General features: G+C 38.9%; 1 protein-coding gene, 1 long non-coding RNA gene and 1 other non-coding gene across 4 annotated transcripts in view; 2 read left to right on the forward strand and 1 right to left on the reverse strand.

Moving 5' to 3' along the window:
• The window catches only part of LOC134476210 (uncharacterized), a 32,194-nt gene extending 30,587 nt beyond the window's left edge, over positions 1-1,607 (reverse strand). The window contains exon 1 of the long non-coding RNA XR_010047779.1: positions 1,513-1,607. This is a non-coding gene — a long non-coding RNA (uncharacterized LOC134476210). The remainder of the gene's footprint in view (positions 1-1,512) is intronic.
• Positions 843-20,432, forward strand: Khdc4 (KH domain containing 4, pre-mRNA splicing factor). Of its 2 annotated transcripts, none has more exons than XR_010047776.1 (14): positions 843-1,043; positions 1,519-1,735; positions 5,022-5,150; positions 5,357-5,436; positions 8,107-8,159; positions 8,603-8,766; positions 9,579-9,790; positions 11,006-11,066; positions 13,487-13,544; positions 13,764-14,017; positions 16,125-16,292; positions 17,317-17,401; positions 18,211-18,302; positions 19,185-19,292. XR_010047776.1 is itself a non-coding variant. In XM_003475620.5 (14 exons), exons 1-14 carry the CDS (start codon positions 1,006-1,008, stop codon positions 19,382-19,384), a joined length of 1,839 nt encoding a protein of 612 aa, XP_003475668.1. In that variant the 5' UTR covers positions 843-1,005; the 3' UTR covers positions 19,385-20,432. The 2 variants fall into 2 exon arrangements, 1 of the variants encoding a protein (XP_003475668.1); XM_003475620.5 differs by having other exon boundaries at positions 17,289-17,401; positions 19,185-20,432.
• On the forward strand, positions 9,022-9,150 carry LOC111758498 (small Cajal body-specific RNA 4). The gene has a single exon (XR_002792684.1). It is a non-coding gene; the product is annotated as a small Cajal body-specific RNA 4 (non-coding RNA).
• Positions 20,433-20,613: the final 181 nt, after the last annotated feature.

Raw genomic sequence — 20,613 nt, forward strand, 5'->3', positions numbered from 1 at the left:
AATTTCACTGTACGATCTTAGTTGGCTTTATTCTGTCTTATTCTGTTGTATTTTACTACTTTCAAAATAAAATAAAATGCCTCTCAGAACAGGCAAGGGAAAACTGAAGAAATCTAACAGCTATTAAAATATGGGTAGCTGTTGTAATAAAAACAAAGGAATGAATAGACCAATTCAATAGAATTCAGAAATACAATGTGCGAGTATGTCCTTCAATACAGCATGTGGATTATTGCTGATGTTAACTTCAGTTATATAGTTAGGGCCATATATGTGATATTTCTCAAGTGTGGCTAAATTGCCCCGATGGGCTAGAATCTTTAAATTTTCTGCCTCAGTTTCCCAGATTACTTTGGGGTACAAGACCGGTTTAAATTTTATCTTATTTTATTTTAGCCTTTTTGAAACAGGTTTTCACTATGCAGTTCAGGCTGGCCCTGAAGTCGCTTCATAGCCCAGGCTGGCCTCGAACTTGCAGTGATCCTCCTGCGTTGGGCCTCCCGAATCCTGGGACTACGCCCAACGAAATCAGAATTCTACAATTTCCCTTTGGAACGAAACAGTTCCCTTCCTAAATAAGTAACTGAAATGTAAATTATAGAAATACCATAAGAAGACTTCGTCTTCAGCCTGAAGCTGGGACACCACCCAAATAAACATAAATTTGGGGAGAGACCTGTTTATTCCGATTCATGCGCATTGTCTTCCAGGCTTCCTATTTGCCCACAACAAAGATGAATTCTTCTGGTTCTTCAGTCCACTTCTAAATTGGACGCAGCAGCCATTTTTCCTTAGGGCAAAACTCAAACCGGAAAGTCACTTTCTACACCCGCCTTCTAAACGCCAAACGCGTTCGAATCACCAAGTGTCCAATTGGAATCGGCTTTCTCGCCGGAACCTCGCTGCTTCGAGACCGGAAGAGACTGTGCGTCCGGGAGTTGGGGCGGAAGTGACGGGAAGGTGGTAGTGGAGTAGTTGGCGGGTGGTTGAGTGGAGCCGGTCGCCATGTCCGCGGGGAGCGCGACACATCCTGGAGCTGGCGGGTAAAGGTTCTCGGTGGTGGGCTTCGTAGCCAGGTTGAAGGCGAGGAGAGGCGGAGAGACTGGGGGCAGTTGCGTGTGGGTGGTGGAGCGCTTGATAGAAGGCCTACCTACCGGAAGACCGCACTTTGTGGAGACACTCTGAGCAGGCCTCAGGCCCCAGAAACGGCCCGCCGGGGATCTGAGGGAAGGAACCGGGGAGTTTACAAGGGCGAGACAAGGAGAAGCCTAAGACTAGGGCATGCGACTTTGAGTAGAGTCTCTGGGTATCGATGACGGAGAGAGAAAGTGGATGTAGGGAGGGGTTTGAGGAAAGGCATTTGGAGAAATGTAATGTTAAGGAGAGCTGGACATTTTATATTTCGGAGCAGATGGGTGTGGAACACGACCCTGGTAAAAAGGAATGCTAAGGCGCAGTGTGGACAACGTTACATAAATGAAGCTTTTCGGTCTAATATTTTCCTTTTCCTACCTGTAGGCGCCGCAGCAAATGGGACCAGCCGGCTCCCGCCCCTCTTCTCTTTCTCCCGCCAGCGGCCTCCGGTACAGAGGTCACCAGCAGTGGAGGAAGCCCAGGGGCCGCCCCGGCTCCTCCCTCGGGAGCTCTGGATGCTGCCGCTGCCGTGGCTGCCAAAATCAATGCCATGCTTATGGCTAAAGGGAAGCTGAAACCAACCCAGAATGCTGCTGAGAAGGTAATTCGACGAGTCTGAGCTAATTGCAGTTTCAGTAGGACTTTTAAAATCCTGTAATCTTAAAATCTTTTGGGTTAATGAAGGAGAAAAGGGGTGCAGTAATTTAAAGATCATTTAGTTTTGGAACATTTAGGTAGTATTTTGTCATAAATTTTTACAAAGTATTTTTATTGGACTCATTACATTTTATGAACCAAATAGCTTGTTTTTTGTCCATGTTCGCTAACTTGAATTTCAGCTCTATCCACTGTCATCATTTAAAGCATGTTAATGTCTATGGATACACGTGCTTTTTTCCCTGAAATAGAAAAGACTGGCATGGTGATGCAGTCATGTAATCCCTCGCTCTAGGAAGCTGAGGTAGGACTGGAAGTTTGAGCCCAACCTGGAGAATTAGACTTTATCTTTAAAAAAGGACAGCTCAGAATGGAGTTCAGAGCAAAGTTCCTAGGTTCAGTTTCCGGAAATGGAAAAACAATAAAAAAGAAAGAAAAAAAATTAAGGTAACGCGTGAGCTTTAAACTGTCACCTCTAATTAGACTGTATCGATGCTTAATGACTGAATACAATTAAACATGACTAACATGGAGGTACAATTTATATTTGACTGATTTGGTTGCTTTCATACAAATAGTGAGGGAAGTTAAATAGAAGTTAATAAAAACTGTTGATATAACTAGAATCTCACAGTTAAAGGGGACCTGACTGAAGCCTTTGCCATGAAGTGCAAGAGTTTTATTATAAGATAATGATAGTGGCTATTTACATTGTATGCTTTGTAAATTAAAAAAATTCTTTGCAGCAAGAGTAAGAACACTTTGACATGAGGAAAATTTGGCTAATGAATGTAAAATAATTTGTCCAAGCCACAAATAGTTCAGATGACTTCAAAGTTACCTCATACAAATGAATGTTGAGCTTTTGGCTGAAAACCTCCAGAGTTACATTCCAGTGTAGTCAGGTACACTAATTTTTTGCGGGGAGGAAATTTCAGTACTGTCTTAACTACTTAGTTCAGGTTGGCCTTGAACTCAGGGCAATCCTCCTGCCTCACTCAGTCTGTCAAATGCTGGGATTACAGGCATGTGCTGCTGTGCCCGATGTATATCATTTGAAAAGAATTTTTTGGCTTAAATTAAGATTTGCCTCCTATTGTACTTCTGAAGAAGTAATATTTGAAAATGCAGTGTTTAAGAGGTGGAGGGGAGGAAGGGGCATAAAAAAAAGATGTGTTGTTACGTACAGGTACCAGTTCCCTACAACGAATGGTTTCATATATACTGCAGATGTGTTCTAATAGCTGTGGATTGTAGCTCATGCCTATAATTCCAGCACTTGGGAGGCTGATGCAGGTTTACTGTGAGTTTGAGGCCATTTTGGGGTACAGCATGAGTTCAGAACTAGCCTGAACTTCATAGTGAAATCCTGTTCTAAAAAGAAAAAAGGGGCTGGGGAAATAGCTCAGCTGGACAAATACCTGCCTGGCAAGTGTAAGGTCCTGAGCTCAATTCCCGAGCCTAAAAACTCATGTACAAATAAAAACAAAAATAAGTTAATCAGAAAAAGAAAATGCAGTGCTTAGTGACCTTCCACTTCCATGGTATATTTTATCAGTCAGCCATAATCTCTTTGGATGTTTAAATACTAAAATTCTACAGACTTGATCAGAACTTTGAGTAAAAATTGCAATACAGATTATATTGTCAGTGACTTCAAAAATCATTTGTATTGGTTGCCTATTGCTGAGCCCTGTGTGAAAAAGGAACACGTTGACAAAGGTGGAGTACTACCTGAATATCCTTTGCCTGGGCTGGCTTTGGACTTGTGATCCTTCTGCCTCAGCCTCCCAAGTAGCTGGGATTAATACACACACCACCAAGCCTGGCGTAAATATCCATATTCTTAGTACTGGATGTTCATCACTTATATTCATGTTTGTTTCTCTAAAAAGTAATCTTCAAATGATAGCTGTGCTCAATAGAAAGCAGTGCAGTGAATTAAAATTGTATTTAGAATCATAGTATCTGTTTCACAGCTCTAATGTCCAAGTAATTGGTTATATGGCTTTGACATCTTGAATCTCAGGTTTCTCATAGGTTCCTGCATTGTCTAGTGCAGTAGTCTCCAGCTACATGTGGGTGTATAAAATACACTCACTGAATATAATCTGAATATAATGTCAGATTCACTTTAATCCCAGTAGCCACATTTCAAGGGCTTAGGAAACACCGGTAGCTAATGGCAACCCGATTAGATTGCTTAGATACAGGATACTATTTATTTATTTATTTATTTATTTGATCCAGGGCTGGCTTTGAACACTCTCTGTAGCCCAGGCTGGCCTTGAACTTGCAATAGTCTTCCTGCCTCAGCCTCCTAAGTGTTGGGATTGCAGGAATATGCTGCCATGCCTGGCTCAAGCATACTTTATTATTATAGACAGTTCTGTTGGATAGTGTTGATACAAACCTGTAATGGTGATCCTGAAAATTGAACAAGATAAAATATGTTGGTGACTTCTGTAAGGTGCTGAATAAAACTGGAGTGATACTATAGAGTGTGTGTTTGGTTTTGCGTCCATGTTTAAAAAAATGTATCTGCACAGAATAAACAGTATTTTACCTTGCTTGAGCAGATTTGCTGGCCATGGGTTACAGGAATGCAGTCTTAGTACTTTTCCTGAGATACTCAAATTCAACAATCTGAGTTATTGTAGTTTAAATTAGAACCAAATTAGGCTAACAGACCTGACTAACTTATCATCCATTCTCTTTGTTCTTACATAATTGAGGGCAAGGGAATGATTGATCAGCTGCAATTTTAGGATTTTTGAAACTATCACAAGAATAAATCAGTTGGATTGGGTGTGGTGGCTATAGGGTTTGTACAAAGGCAATTTCTTGTTGCATGTATGAGGTCTATGGGTTGCATGCATTCTTTGTGCTTTAAATATTTTATTATATGCGTTGGCCCTTTTATTTTCCTTTTAGAACTTCTTATTTATACAGGTTCTGCATTGATGTGACCATAAAAGCATGCACACGTATGCACATACACATGGCCAAGGTTACAAAGAATCTGATGGTGGCCAGCAGATAAGGGAGTTAATTTATTGTTACTTTGATGAGATTTTTGTGTGTCTTTTATTCCACTTAAAAAGTGTGGCAATAAAAACATGTTGCAGGTAGGTAAAGGAAAAGGTAGGGAGCTGATGGAACTTGGGAAGGAATATTTAAAAACTGAATATCTAAAAGATGTTATCATATAAACTTTTTTTTTTTTTTAGCTTCAGGCCCCTGGAAAAGGCCTAACTAGCAATAAAAGCAAGGATGACCTGGTGGTAGCTGAAGTAGAAATCAATGATGTGCCTCTGACATGTAGGAACTTACTGACCCGAGGACAGACTCAAGATGAGGTGTGAAGGGTTGGGACTCTGGGGAAGCGGGTAGGTGAACTGACAAAAAGACACAAGTATTTGAGAGGGTTTCGGTCATAGTCCTGTATCGGTGTTGAGTTTAATGTATGCATTAATGGGATATGATGTTGGGTTTAATGTATGTATTTATGGGATATGATGTCATACGTATACCTCATCTTTTCAACAAAAAATTTTCCTTTTAGATCAGCCGACTTAGTGGGGCTGCTGTGTCCACTCGAGGGAGGTTCATGACAACTGAAGAGAAAGCTAAAGTGGGACCAGGGTGTGTAAGCTTACCCTTTCTTTGGTTTGGGTTTGGTTAGGCTGTGATACTAGCTTCCATTCTGAACACAATTTTCAGTGTGTGTAAAGTGTATTTGGTTAGTAGGTTGAGGGTGGCCGTGTATTTGTATATGTGTGCATATGTGTTGTGGCAGAATTTGGGGCATTTCAAGTATAAGAAATGTTGGGAACCCACTTATTTTCCTATCATTGTGAAGTTGAAATTGGGATTAAAGGGGCTGGGGATATAGCTCAGTGGCACAAGTGCCTGCCTGGCAAATGTTAGGTCTTGAATTCAATATCCAGTACCAAAAAAAAAAAAAAGACAGAAATTGGGATTATTAAAACCAAGATCTTTGCACTGAATGCACTGAACTGCATCGTTTGTTCATCTTGTCTGATTTATTTATCAAGAGAAGGTCTTAACAAGTTTTACAAGCTGGCGTCAAATTTGGTAGTCTTCATGCCATACCTCCTGAAAACTTCATTTCACAGGTGGCTTTTTTTTTTTTTTTAAATGTTTTGTTTTGTTTTTGAGGCAACAAGTTACAGGGTAGCATAGAAAAAAGGAATAATGGTTAACATTTAATACATATACTTCTTTATCTGGTAGAAATAGTTTCTTCAGATGGGCTCATTTTATTGTAAACCAACCTTCACTCCCTGCTGGGGATTGAACTCAGGACCTCACATTTACTGAGCACAGGCTTTACCATTGAGGAACCTTCAGCCCCCTCCCTTTTTAAGAAGAAATTTTATTTTTATTGCCTCTGTGATTATTATACAACAGTAAATGCCCCCACCCTGCCAGTTACCCAGGTAACAATTCCTCCTACAGTTATGTTACTTCTGTTTCTTAGTAATGGCTGGTCACTCTGATGTATAGTAGGTCACTATGATGCGTATTGTAAGAACCAGTCCTCAGATGACAAGCCAGTCTGCATGTGTACTCCTGCTTGCTTATTACATGTAAGCCCTAGACCACCAGAGATCAGGGCCTGACATTTTTATAAGGATTGATTCCTTGTGAGTGCTAGTCCAACATTAAATTGCCTCCAATTCCTGGTTATCATTTCTGTGTTTCTGTTGCAATCATAGGCTGTAAGTAATCTGGTTAAATCTTTTTAGTTTCTTTCATTCCATGATTTAATGTTTTAGCTTGTCTTTACCATCAGTTGGATTCAGAAAATCGAACTTTCTGTTGTTGATGTTCCTGCTTAGTGATATAATACAGGCCACTCACATGCTAAGTACATGCTATACATAAAGCTGTACTCCCAGCAGGAAATATAACGTCAGCTTAAACTAAATATAGCTAGAAGGCAAAACTGTCTTCCAGTACCAAGCCAGAAGTTTATTTTTATTTTAAAGATAATAAAATCCAACAGATCAAAACAGAACAAAGCCAATCAAAAAAGAGCAGTAAAATTAGTACAGAACTTCGAAGCAGGTTACTAGGCAAACAACTGCCATAGTATATCTTGTTATCTTTACAGTAGTTATCCATTCTATCAGGTATAGCAAAATCAAAACAACAGGATAAAACCAATCAGAACAAAGCAAAACACAACAATATTAGATTTGAAAGACAAGATAGAAGGAATCCTCCCTATTTGCTATATTGCTTACTGTCATCCTCCCAAGAGATGTTCAGACTGCTGGCCCCAGGCCTGCAAAATCAACCAAACAATACAAACATTTAGTTGCTTTTTTTGTGTGTGTGTCATTTTCCTTTTTATTGGTACTGGGGATTGAACTCACGACTGCCTGCTTGCAAGGCAGGCGTTTATGCTGCTGAGCTAAGTCCCCAGCCCCCTATTTAGTTGCTTTTTGTACCTTAGTTGCTATCAACTCAGTCTGTCCTCTGAATCAGCAGGTTGCATGCAGTGAGGGTGGGGGATTCGATTCTTAGCCTTTTCACTTTTCTCTTCCTTGTCCCCTTGCATGGCTTGTGCAGCTTACCAGCAAGGCTGGCTAGTTGGCTTCATGTTAGATCCTCCCAATTGCCTGCATGGCTGATTCTCAGGAGGCGCTGACTTTTCTCTTCTCCAAGAGATTTTTTTGAATTTGTATATGTGGTAGCTGCTGTTTTGACCTTAGTTATTAGGGTTTTTTTTTTTTTTTTTTTTTTTTTTGGTACTGTGGTTCAAACTCATAATCTCACACTTGCCAAGCAGATGCTTACACCACTGAGCTAAGCCCAAGGCCCACTTTTTTCTTTTTTAGCTTACAATATTATAATTTTCCAACCTTAGATTCTCAGTTGCTGGAATAACAATTGCATCCTGCACTTTTTTGTTTCTTTTTTGAGAGAGTCTCACTATGTAATCCAGACTGACCTCTGAACTTGGCTTATTTAGCCCAGGCTGGCCAGTCTTAGTGATCTTCCTGCTTCAGTCACCTGACTGCTGGGATTATAGGCATGTACCACCTTGCTTGACTACATCCTGTTCTTGAATCTTGGGTTATTTGCAGTGATGGAATGACTACACTAATGAGCCTGTGTGGAAAGATTTAACTCCTGTGTTGGCAGTTAATGGTATCCCCCACCTATAAAACTTTTTAGACATTAGCATTAGCTTTCTTTTTTTTTAATCTGGAATCTTCATTTAAATTTGTTGATACATTTTAAGTCCTTTGACAGTCTGAATTTAGCCTTTTCTCTCTATAGGGATCGTCCATTATATCTTCACGTTCAGGGACAGACACGGGAACTGGTGGACAGTAAGTAATACTTTGTTTTATGTAACACTTTTGTGAAGAGGAAAGTACAAGTTATGTATAAATATCTAGTGGCTGCTCTTGTTTATAAATTATATTCCAGTATAGGGGGTGGTTAGTTGAGAAGCCATGTTTCGATAACCTAAACAATGAGTTAATACTTGAGTAATTCAACATTGACTTGTATGTGTGTGTGTGTGTGTTTTCTGATAGTAAGGATTGAATCTAGTACATTTGCACTGAGCTATATCCCCAGCACTTTATGATTTTTTTTTTTTTTTTTTTTTTTAATTTTGAGAAAGTGTCTTAGCCTATCCTGAGTTGAAACTTGAGGTCCTGCCTCAGCTACCTTGACTGCTAGAATCAGGGCAATGGCCTGGACTATCATTGGGTACTAGTTCTTTTATTTCTTTGGTATAGTATCTTACTGTCTGCTTTTTCCCTAGGAGCTGTAAACCGAATCAAAGAAATTATCACCAATGGGGTAGTGAAGGCTGCAACAGGGACAAGTCCAACTTTTAATGGTGCAACTGTCACTGTCTATCACCAACCAGCACCCATTGCACAGCTGTCTCCAGCAGTTAGCCAGAAACCTCCCTTCCAGTCAGGGGTATGTTTTGGCCCAGGAGTCATTACTCCTATCAAAATGATCCATGTTAAATAGTACATATGAAGAAAAAATGCAATAGTGAGATTCTAATCTGAGCTATCTGCTATTGGTGGTCTACCATGGGCTCTGTAGGTTTCCAAAATAGGACAAATGTATTCTCATTCTGACATAGCAGGGAGATGGCTAGATCAAAGGGTGTGCACATTGCACCATGATAAGATGGTGTTATAATTTGTATTTGTAGACCTTGTGGCTACTGGAGGACTAAGAAGGCTGAGTCTGATGAAGCAAGACTTTGCTGATACATTCCTCCTAAAAAAAGGGGTTGGAGAGAGCAGCCCAAATTGGAGAACGTCACAGGGCTGACTGTACTACCCAACATTCTAGTCTAGTCTTACAGCACACTGCCTTTGCTATGGTTTTGGACTAGATGACTTTTGTTGAAGGGACGAGGATGTGCTTTCTCATCATTGGAGCCTAGGCTTTTGCCTTATGAATGTCTTTTGCTGAGCAGAATAAGCTCTTTGCAGGTTAGGTACATATATTAATTTGGAGGGCTTTTATTTATTTTCCTTTAGGGCTTGAGGATCAAACTCAAGGTCTTTTATGTTTTAGGCTTGCTAGGCAGGTGCTTTATCCCTGTGTCACACACTACTGAAGTTTTAAATTGAACTAGTTTCTTATAGAAATGATAGAGGTATTTCTAGAAGTGATCAAAAGTATCTGAAGGATTAATGTATTTTGTGTAATTTGCTATAAGATTTAATTTTATATTCTGTTCATATCTGAGGTGTTCTTTTTTTTTTTTACAGATGCATTATGTTCAAGATAAATTATTTGTGGGTCTAGAACATGCTGTGCCCACATTTAATGTCAAAGAAAAGGTGGAAGGTCCAGGCTGCTCCTACTTGCAGCACATTCAGATTGAAACAGGTGCCAAAGTCTTCCTGCGGGGCAAGGGTTCAGGCTGCATTGAGCCAGCATCAGGCAGAGAAGCTTTTGAACCTATGTATATTTACATCAGGTATGGATGGGTGAGGTGGAGAATGTTTAAATCCTTGTTAGTGTGCTGTGTAGATTAGAATGATTCAAAAGTAACAGGAGTAAATAGGCTTAATAGAAATATGAGATTTATATAAACACTGGGAATAATCACTTTTAAGTAATTGATGCAAATGAATTAGGAAGCATAATTATATCTTTAGTGTTTTAAGTCATTGTTTTATACAAGTTTGTAATCATAAAATGAGTTGTGAAAAGGCTAGAATAGCTTTCAGTGAAACTTATATTACTGTGTTTTATAATCTTCAAATGTTTTTATATCAAGAAGCATCATTACGGGGGCTGGAGATCTAGTTCAGCGGCATAAGCACCTGCCTTGCAAGCAGGCAGTCGTGAGTTCGATCCCCGGTATCGATAAAAAGGAAAAAGACAAAAAAAAGAAGAAGCATCATTACCCAAACAGGCTAATAAAATATTTGTGGTAATTATATGATTTTAATTGCATCGTAATTTTTAGTTTTTTGTGAGAGAGTCTCATTCAGTGTAGGCTGACTTTGAACTCACTGTATTGCTGAGGCTAGCTGAACTGCAGTGATCCTTCTGTCTCAGCCTTCTAAATGCTGGGATTACAGGTGTGTGCCACCACATCCAGCTTTTTCTTTTCTTTTTTGCTTGTTTTCTAATACCGTAATTGCACCCAGCTCATATAGCAGAGGACTGTAGGCTAAGTAGACATCTAATTATGTCTTAAAAGACTTACATGATGTTATTTATGTTCCTTTTATGATTTTCAGAAGTCTAGATATAAAATATCATGAAGACTGGATGTGGTGGCATATACCTGTAATTCTAGTAGACTGAGGCAGGAGAATTGAAAGGTTAAGTCCAGCTTGAGTGATTTAGCAACCTGGTGACACCTTGTCTCAAAATAAAATATGAAAAGCTGGAGCTGGGGATTTAGCTTAGTGGCATAAGCGCCTGCCTGGCAAGCGTGAGGTCATGAGTTTGATCCCTGGTACCGTAACAAAAAAAGCAAACAAAAAATAAAATATGAAAAGCTTTGAGATGTAGGTTAACTCAAAGGGCCCTGGGTTCAATTTCCAGTACCCCCCTGCCGAAAAAAAAAACAAAAAAACCTCCCTATGTGAAAGTTTATGTAGAATTCTTTATCCTATAGTTTTCCGCACTTAAATTCTATATATATATATTATATGTTTTTTTTTTTTTTTCTTTCCAGTCATCCTAAATCAGAAGGTCTGGCTGCTGCCAAGAAGCTCTGTGAGAATCTCTTGCAAACAGTGAGTTGTGAGTTTGTGTATATATGCATGTATTTATGCTGGAGACTGAACTCTTGGGCTTCACACATGATAAGCATGCATTTATGACTAAAGTACATCCCCACTTTTAGCTCCAATAAGTTGTATTTGTCTGGTATTTGTTTAGAAGAATTGCTGATTTTGGAGTATGTTTTTTTATCTACCTGTGTTAGCTTCTTAGGGCATACCAAAATGTCATAAATTAGATGGACTACAAGAACAAATTACTCTGACACTTGAAGTCAGGAATCTAAAATCAGGGAACTGGCAAGATTGTTGGTTCTGGGCAGCATAACTGTCTGTCTAGCAAGCACAAGGTGCTGAGTTTGATTCTGTGTACCACCAAAAAGAATTATTGGTTCACTTGGAGTATTTTTTCAGTGCTGAGGATTGAACCCAGGGCCTCACATTTACTAAGCACATTTACTGCCACTGAGCTTCACTTCTAGATATGTTCGAAATCTTAGACAGTGCTTCCTTCCGATAGTTGTGTTGGCATTCTTTGGTTGTCAGTCTAAAGAGTACAGTAGAACTATGACAGATTGTAACAAATCAGCAGCTGGGGATGGTGGCACATGTATGTTATCCCAGTACTTAGGAAGCTAAGGCAGGAGGATCCATGGGAGTTCAAGGCCAGCCTGCTTTATACAGTGAGTTGAAAGACAGCCTGAACTACTAAGAATCTGACTCAGAAAACCCAAAAAAATAATTAGCAAAAGTTTTTGGGATACTTGGCTTACTTGGTTTTCCATTGTATTTTGTTTTTGGCTTTTTTGGAGGCAGGGTCTCTCTGTGTAATTCACAACTTGAACTACTATGTAACTTTGTCTTAAACTCACTGTGTAATGCAGGCTGGCCTCAGATTCACAATGATCCTCCTCCCTCAGCCTCTCAAGAATGCTAAAGTACTAAGTTGACAGGCTTGAGCCACCACTCCCACCTTCCACTGTAGTCTGTAAACAACTGAGAGTTACAGCTAGGTGTAGTGGTGCATCCTTCCACCCTACACTATGGGAGGCTGAAATAAGGTGACAAATTGAGCTCAGCGTGGACAATTTAGTGACTTGGTGAGATACTGTCTCACCAAGATTGGAGTGTAAGTTAGTGAGAAGGCTTTGAGTATCCTCAATACTGCACAGATACACACACACAGTTATGACTTCTTTGGTAGCACTTAAAATCAGGTTCTGGATTGAATTACATTGAACCTTGTGTTCTTTGGTATTTAAAGGGACCTTTTTGGGAAGCTAATGTTTGCTTTTGAGCCTATTAACAGATTGCCAACACTTGTATCACATAATTTCTTTGATAATCTTTTTGTTTATTGATGCTTGAAGTTACAGATTTACTCAGATGCTTGAACTAAAGAATAGATTGGAAAAATTGGCAGCTCCTTGAGAACGTGTCACTCATTAAATATGAACGAGTTTTCATTTCATTGCTAGTTGCACTAGCAATTTAGAAGTTTCCTAATTACAAAAGTTTTGTGACTTTCTGAATGATTTTGAACCCCAGAATTAAGTCTAGTTTGGGAATGTTAGGATTTTATGTGTTCCTCATTTCCAAAACTAGCTTGTATATAGGTATACAGATTCACCTTATTTTTTTTTTGTATTGGGGATCGAATTCACAACCTTACACTTAGTAGGCAAGTACTTGAGCCACTGAGCTAAATTCTTGGCCCTATTAGGTTCATCTTACATTTTTTATTATTATTATTATTATTATTATTATTTTAATTTTTTTTTTTTTGTCTTTTTCTTTTTTTACACTTTTTTTTTTTTCTTTTTCTTTTTACCGGTACCGGGAATTGAACTCACGACCGCTGCTTGCAAGGCAGGTACTTATGCCGCTGAGCTAAATCCCCTGCCCCTTTTTTGGTCTTTTTGAGACAGGGTCTCGTTATGCAATTTCAGGCTGGCATTCAACTTGCTTTGTAGCCAGGCTGGCCTCAAACTCAAAGTGATCTCTCTGCCTTAGCCTCCTGAGTGCTGGGATTATAGGCATGTGCTACCACGCTCCACTGGTCTGGTTTGGTTTGGTTTGGGTGACAGGGTCACTAGTTCAATCTTGAATTTACTATGTAGCTCAAGTATCCTTGAATTTTAGGCCTCAGTCTTCCGTGTGCTGGGATCACAGGTGTGCACCACTATGTCCCACCTTGATTGATTTTGTTGAGAGGATCTTGCTATGTAGTTCAGGCCGCTCTTGAACTGTATAGCCAAAATAAACACAGTGATCCTTACGCCTCAGCCTCCCAAACAGAATTGTGTGTGTCTCCTCACCCAGGTTAATGTAAATACTTTTAATAGTTTTGGTCCTAAAATTATTTAATCACACTATTATAGATACAAAGTCAGTTGGGACTGTCCTATGTTAATTTGTTTTCGCCTCTCTCCCAGGTTCATGCTGAATATTCTAGATTTGTGAATCAAATCAATACTGCGGTACCCTTACCAGGTATGTATGTCTTGAGGTGTTTAAAAATACTTTGCTAGTGATGTGTTAGGTGTCAGACTAGGCTAACTCCCAGGTTACTAGTAATTTTCAATTCAGCTTAGGTTAATTTGGAAAGCCATTTGTGCCTCTGTTTTTCTTCCCTAGATAGAAAGTTTAATTTTCAGCTAAAATGTCTCATTCTGCTGCAGCTGATTAAACACTTTTTTTCTTCCCCCTCAGGCTATTCACAACCCTCTGCCATAAGTAGTGTCCCTCCTCAACCACCATATTATCCATCCAATGGCTATCAGTCTGGTTACCCTGTTGTTCCCCCTCCTCAGCAGCCAGTTCAACCTCCCTATGGAGTACCAAGCATAGTGCCACCAGCTGTTTCATTGGCACCTGGAGTCTTGCCAGCTTTACCTACTGGAGTCCCACCTGTGCCAACACAATACCCGATAACACAAGTGCAACCTCCAGTTAGCACTGGACAGGTAAGATGCCAGAGTCTGTAACATGCTGTCATTGAAATTAGGGAAAACTGGAGACAGGTGGTATTCCAGATTCAAATCATGTAATGTGAGCTATTTTTTTTTTCTACCATCTTGTTTTTCTCATGATGAGCCTTGCCTGAGTGCTTGTTTGTATGTACATGTTTATGCATCATCTTAAAGTTTGCAGTTACTTTTAAAATTCTCAGCACCAAATAATTGTTTAAAATAGAGATGTTCAGTAGACTTTTTGTTAAGGGCCGCATGGTAAATATTTCAGGATTTTTCGGTTAGAGTTGACCAGCTACTGTCTTCTGTTGTAGTGCAAAAGCAACCATAGACAAAACAAGAGTGGCTGTACCCATTAGAAGTTTATTTACAATAATTAATTAATTAATGAGTGGCAGTTCAATCCCTGTTCATTGTACTGTGGTTATAGTTTGTTAACCTGGGTGTGGTGGCACATGCCTGTAAGCCCAGCATTCAGGAGGTTGAGGCAGAAGAATTGTTACAGGTTTGAGGCCTGCCTCAACTATATAGTGAAACTGTCTCAAAAAGACCAGATACTAATGGTAATAATAGCTTTGCAGTGTTAACTTAATCCTCAGGGCAAAGGAGGCTGGCCTGTAGCATACCTCCCAGTGGTTGGAACTGCATTGACAGTTTTGAAGTTAGAAATATATAAACCAATACTCCTAATCTAAGACTTACAGACTTTTTAAACTTAAGGATTACAAATGCTAGTAGTTTCTTTCACAATTTCTTAAATTATGTAAGACTGGAATTTTAGAAAAGAGCAGATGCCTAGTTCATCTGAGGGATTTATATACATATACTTGGAGACAGTGTGGAGACTTGAGAGGGTAGTAATGGATGGTGGCCCCTTCTATGTGTGTCTTTCATAGTGTACCCATGCTAGTGCAAACTGGCCTTGAACCATTGCCCTGCTTCACTATATGTGCTGTGAACACTGAAGAGGATTGCAGAGTTTGTCACCAACAGCACATATGGACTGGGTGTGGTGGTGCACTCCTGAAATTCCAGCACCTTAGGAGTTTGAGGGATGTGGATTGCAAGTTGAAGACTAGAGAATTGAGCAGTTACCTTAAAAATTGAAGAAGACCTGGAGCTAATAACTCAGTGCAGAGGCTCTGAGTTCAATCCCTACCACAAAAAACAGGGTATTTGAACTAAATGCTATTTATAGTTCCTAGTCGGAATTATATATAGTAAAATCTATAGCTCTTAGTTTTGAGCTACAGCCATTTGTAATTGGGAAGCAGTGTGGCAGAGTGGTTGTTAGAGTTAGATTGGTAGAGTTCATCATGCTTTCCCTTTTTTGAGCTGTGCAATCTTGGGATAAGACCTATTTAGGGATTAAATTTCCTTAGATGGAAAATGGGAGTAGTATTAAAAATCTCAAAGGATTACATTGATAAGTTGATCTAAGCAGTCAATAAATGCTTGAGATCCTGGGCTTGGTAGTATACACCAGTAATCTCAGCACTCAGAAGGGGGAGGCCAAAGGATTGTGAGTTTGAGGCTAGTGTGAACTATATGTAGTGAGATAATGTCTCAAAAAAAAGTATTTTATATGTACATATTTTTCTCTGATATATGCTGTATGTTGAATCACCCTGTTGCCTTTTTGGAGCAACCTCCTAAAAATATTAGTCAGACTTGTTGATATGGTAACTCAGTAACCGTGGAAGTAGTAAATGAAGTTGCCTTTGCCACAAGCATTAACTGTATATGATACAGAAAGAGATCACATGGATGAAGGGGCTTTAAATAAGAGGCTTCTGAACTAAGTAAGTAGTTGGAGTTCTTACTGTTTATTAATGTTCATGTTTATTCTAAATACCGATGTGCACTACTGGTTTTTCCTGGGAAGTCAAAGAACTGTCTGTAGATTGTCACTTTGCTGTTACACTTGGATGAAGGTGGGAAGGTTAGGTGATGTTATTGCCAGATCATCCCTGAAGATGAAAGTTACATACATACATACATACATACATACTGATCATTATAGTGCTTGCTGATCATTTTATTTATTCATTAGTTGGACAACCTCACAGTTCTTTTCCTCTTTGGTTTGTTTTGGTCCCAGAGTCCAATGAGTGGTCCTTTTATTCCTGCTGCTCCAATCAAAACTGCCTTACCTGCTGGCCCTCAGCCCCAGCCCCAGCCTCCACTCCCATCACAACCCCAGTCACAGAAGAGACGATTCACAGAGGAGCTACCAGATGAACGGGAATCAGGACTTCTTGGATATCAGGTTAAATAAAATACCTTGTCTTCCTTTCCTTGTCTTATGCTCCTGCTATATTCTCCCTTTAAAGAAAGATACATCTATATCAACTGTCCTAACACTAAGAGTTCTGCTTTCTAGAATCCATTTAGGTTAATATTCATGAGAAATTAATTTCTTGAAGTGGGTTTTGTCAGAGTTCAGTGTGATAAGAAAATACAAAGCTCCATTTAGAGAGAGGTCTCATGTGTGACATCTCAAAGGACTTCTATAGATGTTCCTGTATTTGTATAGTAGACTCATGAAAGGCTCAGATTTTCTTACATATGTTACTAGATGCTATCAGTCTACCAGTGAATGTATGGTTCATGTGTAAACTTTGGCTTTCAACTTGCTGTTTCCTTTGACCCTTACTTTAAATGATTTTTTGAGAACCTCCTATCTGTTAGCTCCCTGCCCTACCAAAAAAACTTGCCAAAAGAATAAAGTTTGGGATAATTAATACCTTTCTGGTGGATCCCTAGCCCTGGCATGTTTGAAGCCCTGGATTCAGTCTCTGATACCTCAAATACTTGGCGTGATTTTATCAGGAGAAGCACCTTTACATCATGCCCCTTGGAGCATTCTTAAATCACAGCATTTTTACAGTTATAACTAGGTTTTTAGAAAACAGTTGAGTTATGGCCAGTCAGTTGAAAGCATTACATAATGATACAGCATGCCTGAATCATACAGAAAAATCTCCACTTTGACTAGTTATGCGCCAAATCCCAGTGTATGTAGTGTAGTTTTTTTTTTTTTTTTTTTGTCTTTTTCCTTTTTATCGGTACCAGGGATCGAACTCACAACTGCCTGCTTGTAAGGCAGGCACTTATGCCGCTGAGCTAAATCCCCAGCCCCTGTAGTGTAGTTTAATTATTATAGTTTATCAGAAAGATGAGACACTTGACAGTTACATTAAGGAGCTAAAGTCAATACAGCAGTTGTAGATTTGCTAATGCCACTGTATTTTTCTGCTCATAGCATGGACCCATTCATATGACTAATTTAGGTACAGGCTTCTCCAGTCAGAATGAGATCGAAGGCGCAGGATCGAAGCCAGCAAGTTCCTCAGGCAAAGAGCGAGAGAGGGACAGGTAAGTCAATAGGAATAATTACATGAATACATTAAGACGTCACTTGTTTGCACTATTAGTGTGAGTAGTGATCATTGCTATGAGGTGCAGTGTTTTGAATTGAAATGACATCATTTGAATCAAGTAAGTTCTTGTTACAATTGAAGCTGCAGTGGAAATGCGCCTTTCCCTTGGTTAGAAACATTTCATCCAGCTGTAAATAATACAGTAGTCATTTGTTCAGACATTTGCCTTTACAGTGTTCATGGACTTAATTCTTTCCACAATTACGGTCACGAGATAACCAAATCAAATTTCCCCATAAGGTCAACATTGAACCTAACCATTGAATTTGATTTGCTTCTTGTTCAATTTGATTCATGACTAGAATCATGGAAAGAATTAAGTTCATGAAGCAAGATATTACTGTAATATTGTCTCCACCTTAGCTGTTTTCCTAAGAGTCGTTGGTAACAAATGTTACACAGTCAGGCATTTTTACTGCTTTAGGAACACAGAATGGTATAGGTGGAAATACTTGAATGGAAGGATAACAGGTGCTTAAAGTCTCCTTCCTTTGACTTTCATCTTCATAAGAGGGAGCTGACTTCTTCCTGCCATACTTGTTTTTGATCTGGCTTTATGTACATAGACTTTATAACAATTAAGCTTAATAGTTTGAAGAATGCAAGGGCAAAGCAAAGACAATTAATGCTAAAGTGAAAAAAAATATTTTATAAACATTGTACTTCTCTTATCTACTGGAAAAGTTAAATTTTTTAGTTTGTCTGAGAGAAGTATTTATTTATTTATTTACTTATTTATTACAGGCAGTTGATGCCTCCACCAGCCTTTCCAGTGACTGGAATGAAAACAGAGACTGATGAAAGGAATGGGTCTGGGACTTTACCTGGAAGCCATGGTGAGTCAGGTGTAGCTGGGAGACTAGGGAATAAGCCTGATTTTAATCTTTATTTTTCTAACCTGATGTTCATTCAGGTGTTTAACCTCTATAATCTGGCTAATGAGAATACTTGCGAATACTTGTGTTTTGTTTGGTTTGGTTTGGTTTGGTTTTAACGGGAACAGCATATAGCTGTATGCAGGCTTACTTTCAACTATCATGTGTCTAGAAAAGACAGTTCACTTATTCTATACATAAAACCCTAGGAAATGCTAATGATTGGTAGGTCATTTCAAAATTCTGTTGCCAGTGTTGTCCGAATACCTGAAGGTGATCTGCTACAGACTTAATCAAGATTGATTTTTCTTTGTATTGGGAGCTGAGCCACATATCCTCTTGTAGCCTGAGGCTGTTACAGAATCCCACAACTCTAAATCCAGTAGTGGTGCATGGGGTCAGTTTTGTTCTTGGCTATAGTCATAATAAAAATAAACAGAAGAAAATACATTTTTTTCTTTTCTGGACTTCTTTTCTTTTAACTCTAAAAGGTGAAATGTCAGCCCCCAGAGACTCATTTGCTAACTTTCCTTTTTGTCTTTTTCTTTTTTCTTTTTTTTTTTTTTTTGTTTTTGTTTTTTGTGTGTGTGCGTTTCTTTTTTCTTTCTGTTTTCTTACATGGTTCTGGTGGATTCACATGTGCTGATGCTGGTGCTGTTTTTCGTGTGATCTTCAACATTTTTGGGTGACCATGACCCTGTGACTTCAAAATGGTGTCCAACTAACTACTTACAATTAACATCTTTTTTTTTTTAATTAACGAATTTATGGTATTATCTTTTTTTTTTCCTTCGTGGGGAATGGGGTTGGGTTTTTTTTTTTTTTTTTTTTTTTCTGTTTTAGATTATCCTGCCAAGAAGATGAAAACTACAGAGAAGGGATTTGGCTTAGTGGCTTATGCTGCAGATTCATCTGATGAAGAGGAGGAACATGGAGGTCATAAAAATGCAAGTAGTTTTCCGCAGGGCTGGAGTTTGGGCTATCAGTACCCATCATCACAACCACGAGCTAAGCAACAGATGCCATTCTGGATGGCCCCGTAGGAAGCAGTGGAAGAGTTTTGATGTTGGAGACTTCTTAGCAATAATGCATGCATTTGATTTAACAAGACTTGGGGCCTGTCCTGGGAGCCATCATGGACCTTGCAAAAGTTAAAAATGTAGTGTCCCTTTTTCTTAAAGGGATTCTATTCTTTTTAAAAAACGTTTCTGCGGTGACATTAACTTCTGTTAAAAGTTTACTTAGGATCACAGATTTGTCTCAGAGCTTTTTAATGGTTGGTAAAATGTGCTTGTCAGATGACATATCCCAGTAGGATGATTCCCATGTACATTTGAAAGGTCCAAATGAACAGTTAGAAACCCTCACCTAAAGAAAGGTTTATTTGTATTTTACTATTGTTGGGTGAGTTTTGATACTCAACTGGTTACAAACAAGGCCTTACTATTTATTAGTGGGAAGTTAGTTTTAAAATTATCTTTTGCTTTCAGTATTTAATTTTCAGAGATCCTCATCCCTATTTCAGTTTGGATTCTTCATTTTGAAAATTGCTGTTTTACTAATTTAAAAATGCTGGATACAGATGGATCCTGAATAGGAAAATGAAATTACTTTTCATTGTGTCTTTTTATTGGGATAATGCGAAGCTGGCACCTTCAGGCACATTTGTTCAGACAGCCATTGCTCTTCTAAACTCCATGTCTCCAGCTGGGTCAGAGAAAACTACTTGAATAAAAGCTGGTCAGCTCTCATCACAGAAACACAGTGGTCTGTCTGTCATAGAACAGGTTGCAGCTAAGAGATTTGACTACATCCAGTAGGATGGTGGACTTAGTGACTGAATTGCAACTTGTTCTTTTTTCTTGGCATTACAGGTTTTGCCAAAAGAACTTTTTTGTATCAAATATTGATATGTGAAAGTGAAGGAGCTAGTCTGCTGAACCAGGAATAGTTTTAAGATTCTGAACTGTCATTTTTTGCACATTTGAATATTTTCCAGGCTGGCTTTGTACAAACTTAATCCTCTGGTTTCCTATATGTTGTAAATAATTAGACCATAATTTCAATATAAATAAATGTATAAATACTCTGTTTTCTGTGTTCTTTCTTTTCCTCATAACCCATCTTTACACTGAAGCAGCTGGTTCATTGATGAAGCATGCGGTATAATCCCTGCACACTGGAAGCTAGGACAGGAGGATTGCAGTCATTTCAGTGCTATTATAGACACCAACTACATAGCAGCAACTTGTCTTTAAAAAAAATTTTTTTT

The sequence above is a fragment of the Cavia porcellus genome, unplaced genomic scaffold (assembly GCF_034190915.1).
Source record: "Cavia porcellus strain 051 isolate PalLab524CR breed Dunkin Hartley unplaced genomic scaffold, mCavPor4.1 scaffold_6, whole genome shotgun sequence".
Lineage (NCBI taxonomy): Eukaryota > Metazoa > Chordata > Mammalia > Rodentia > Caviidae > Cavia > Cavia porcellus.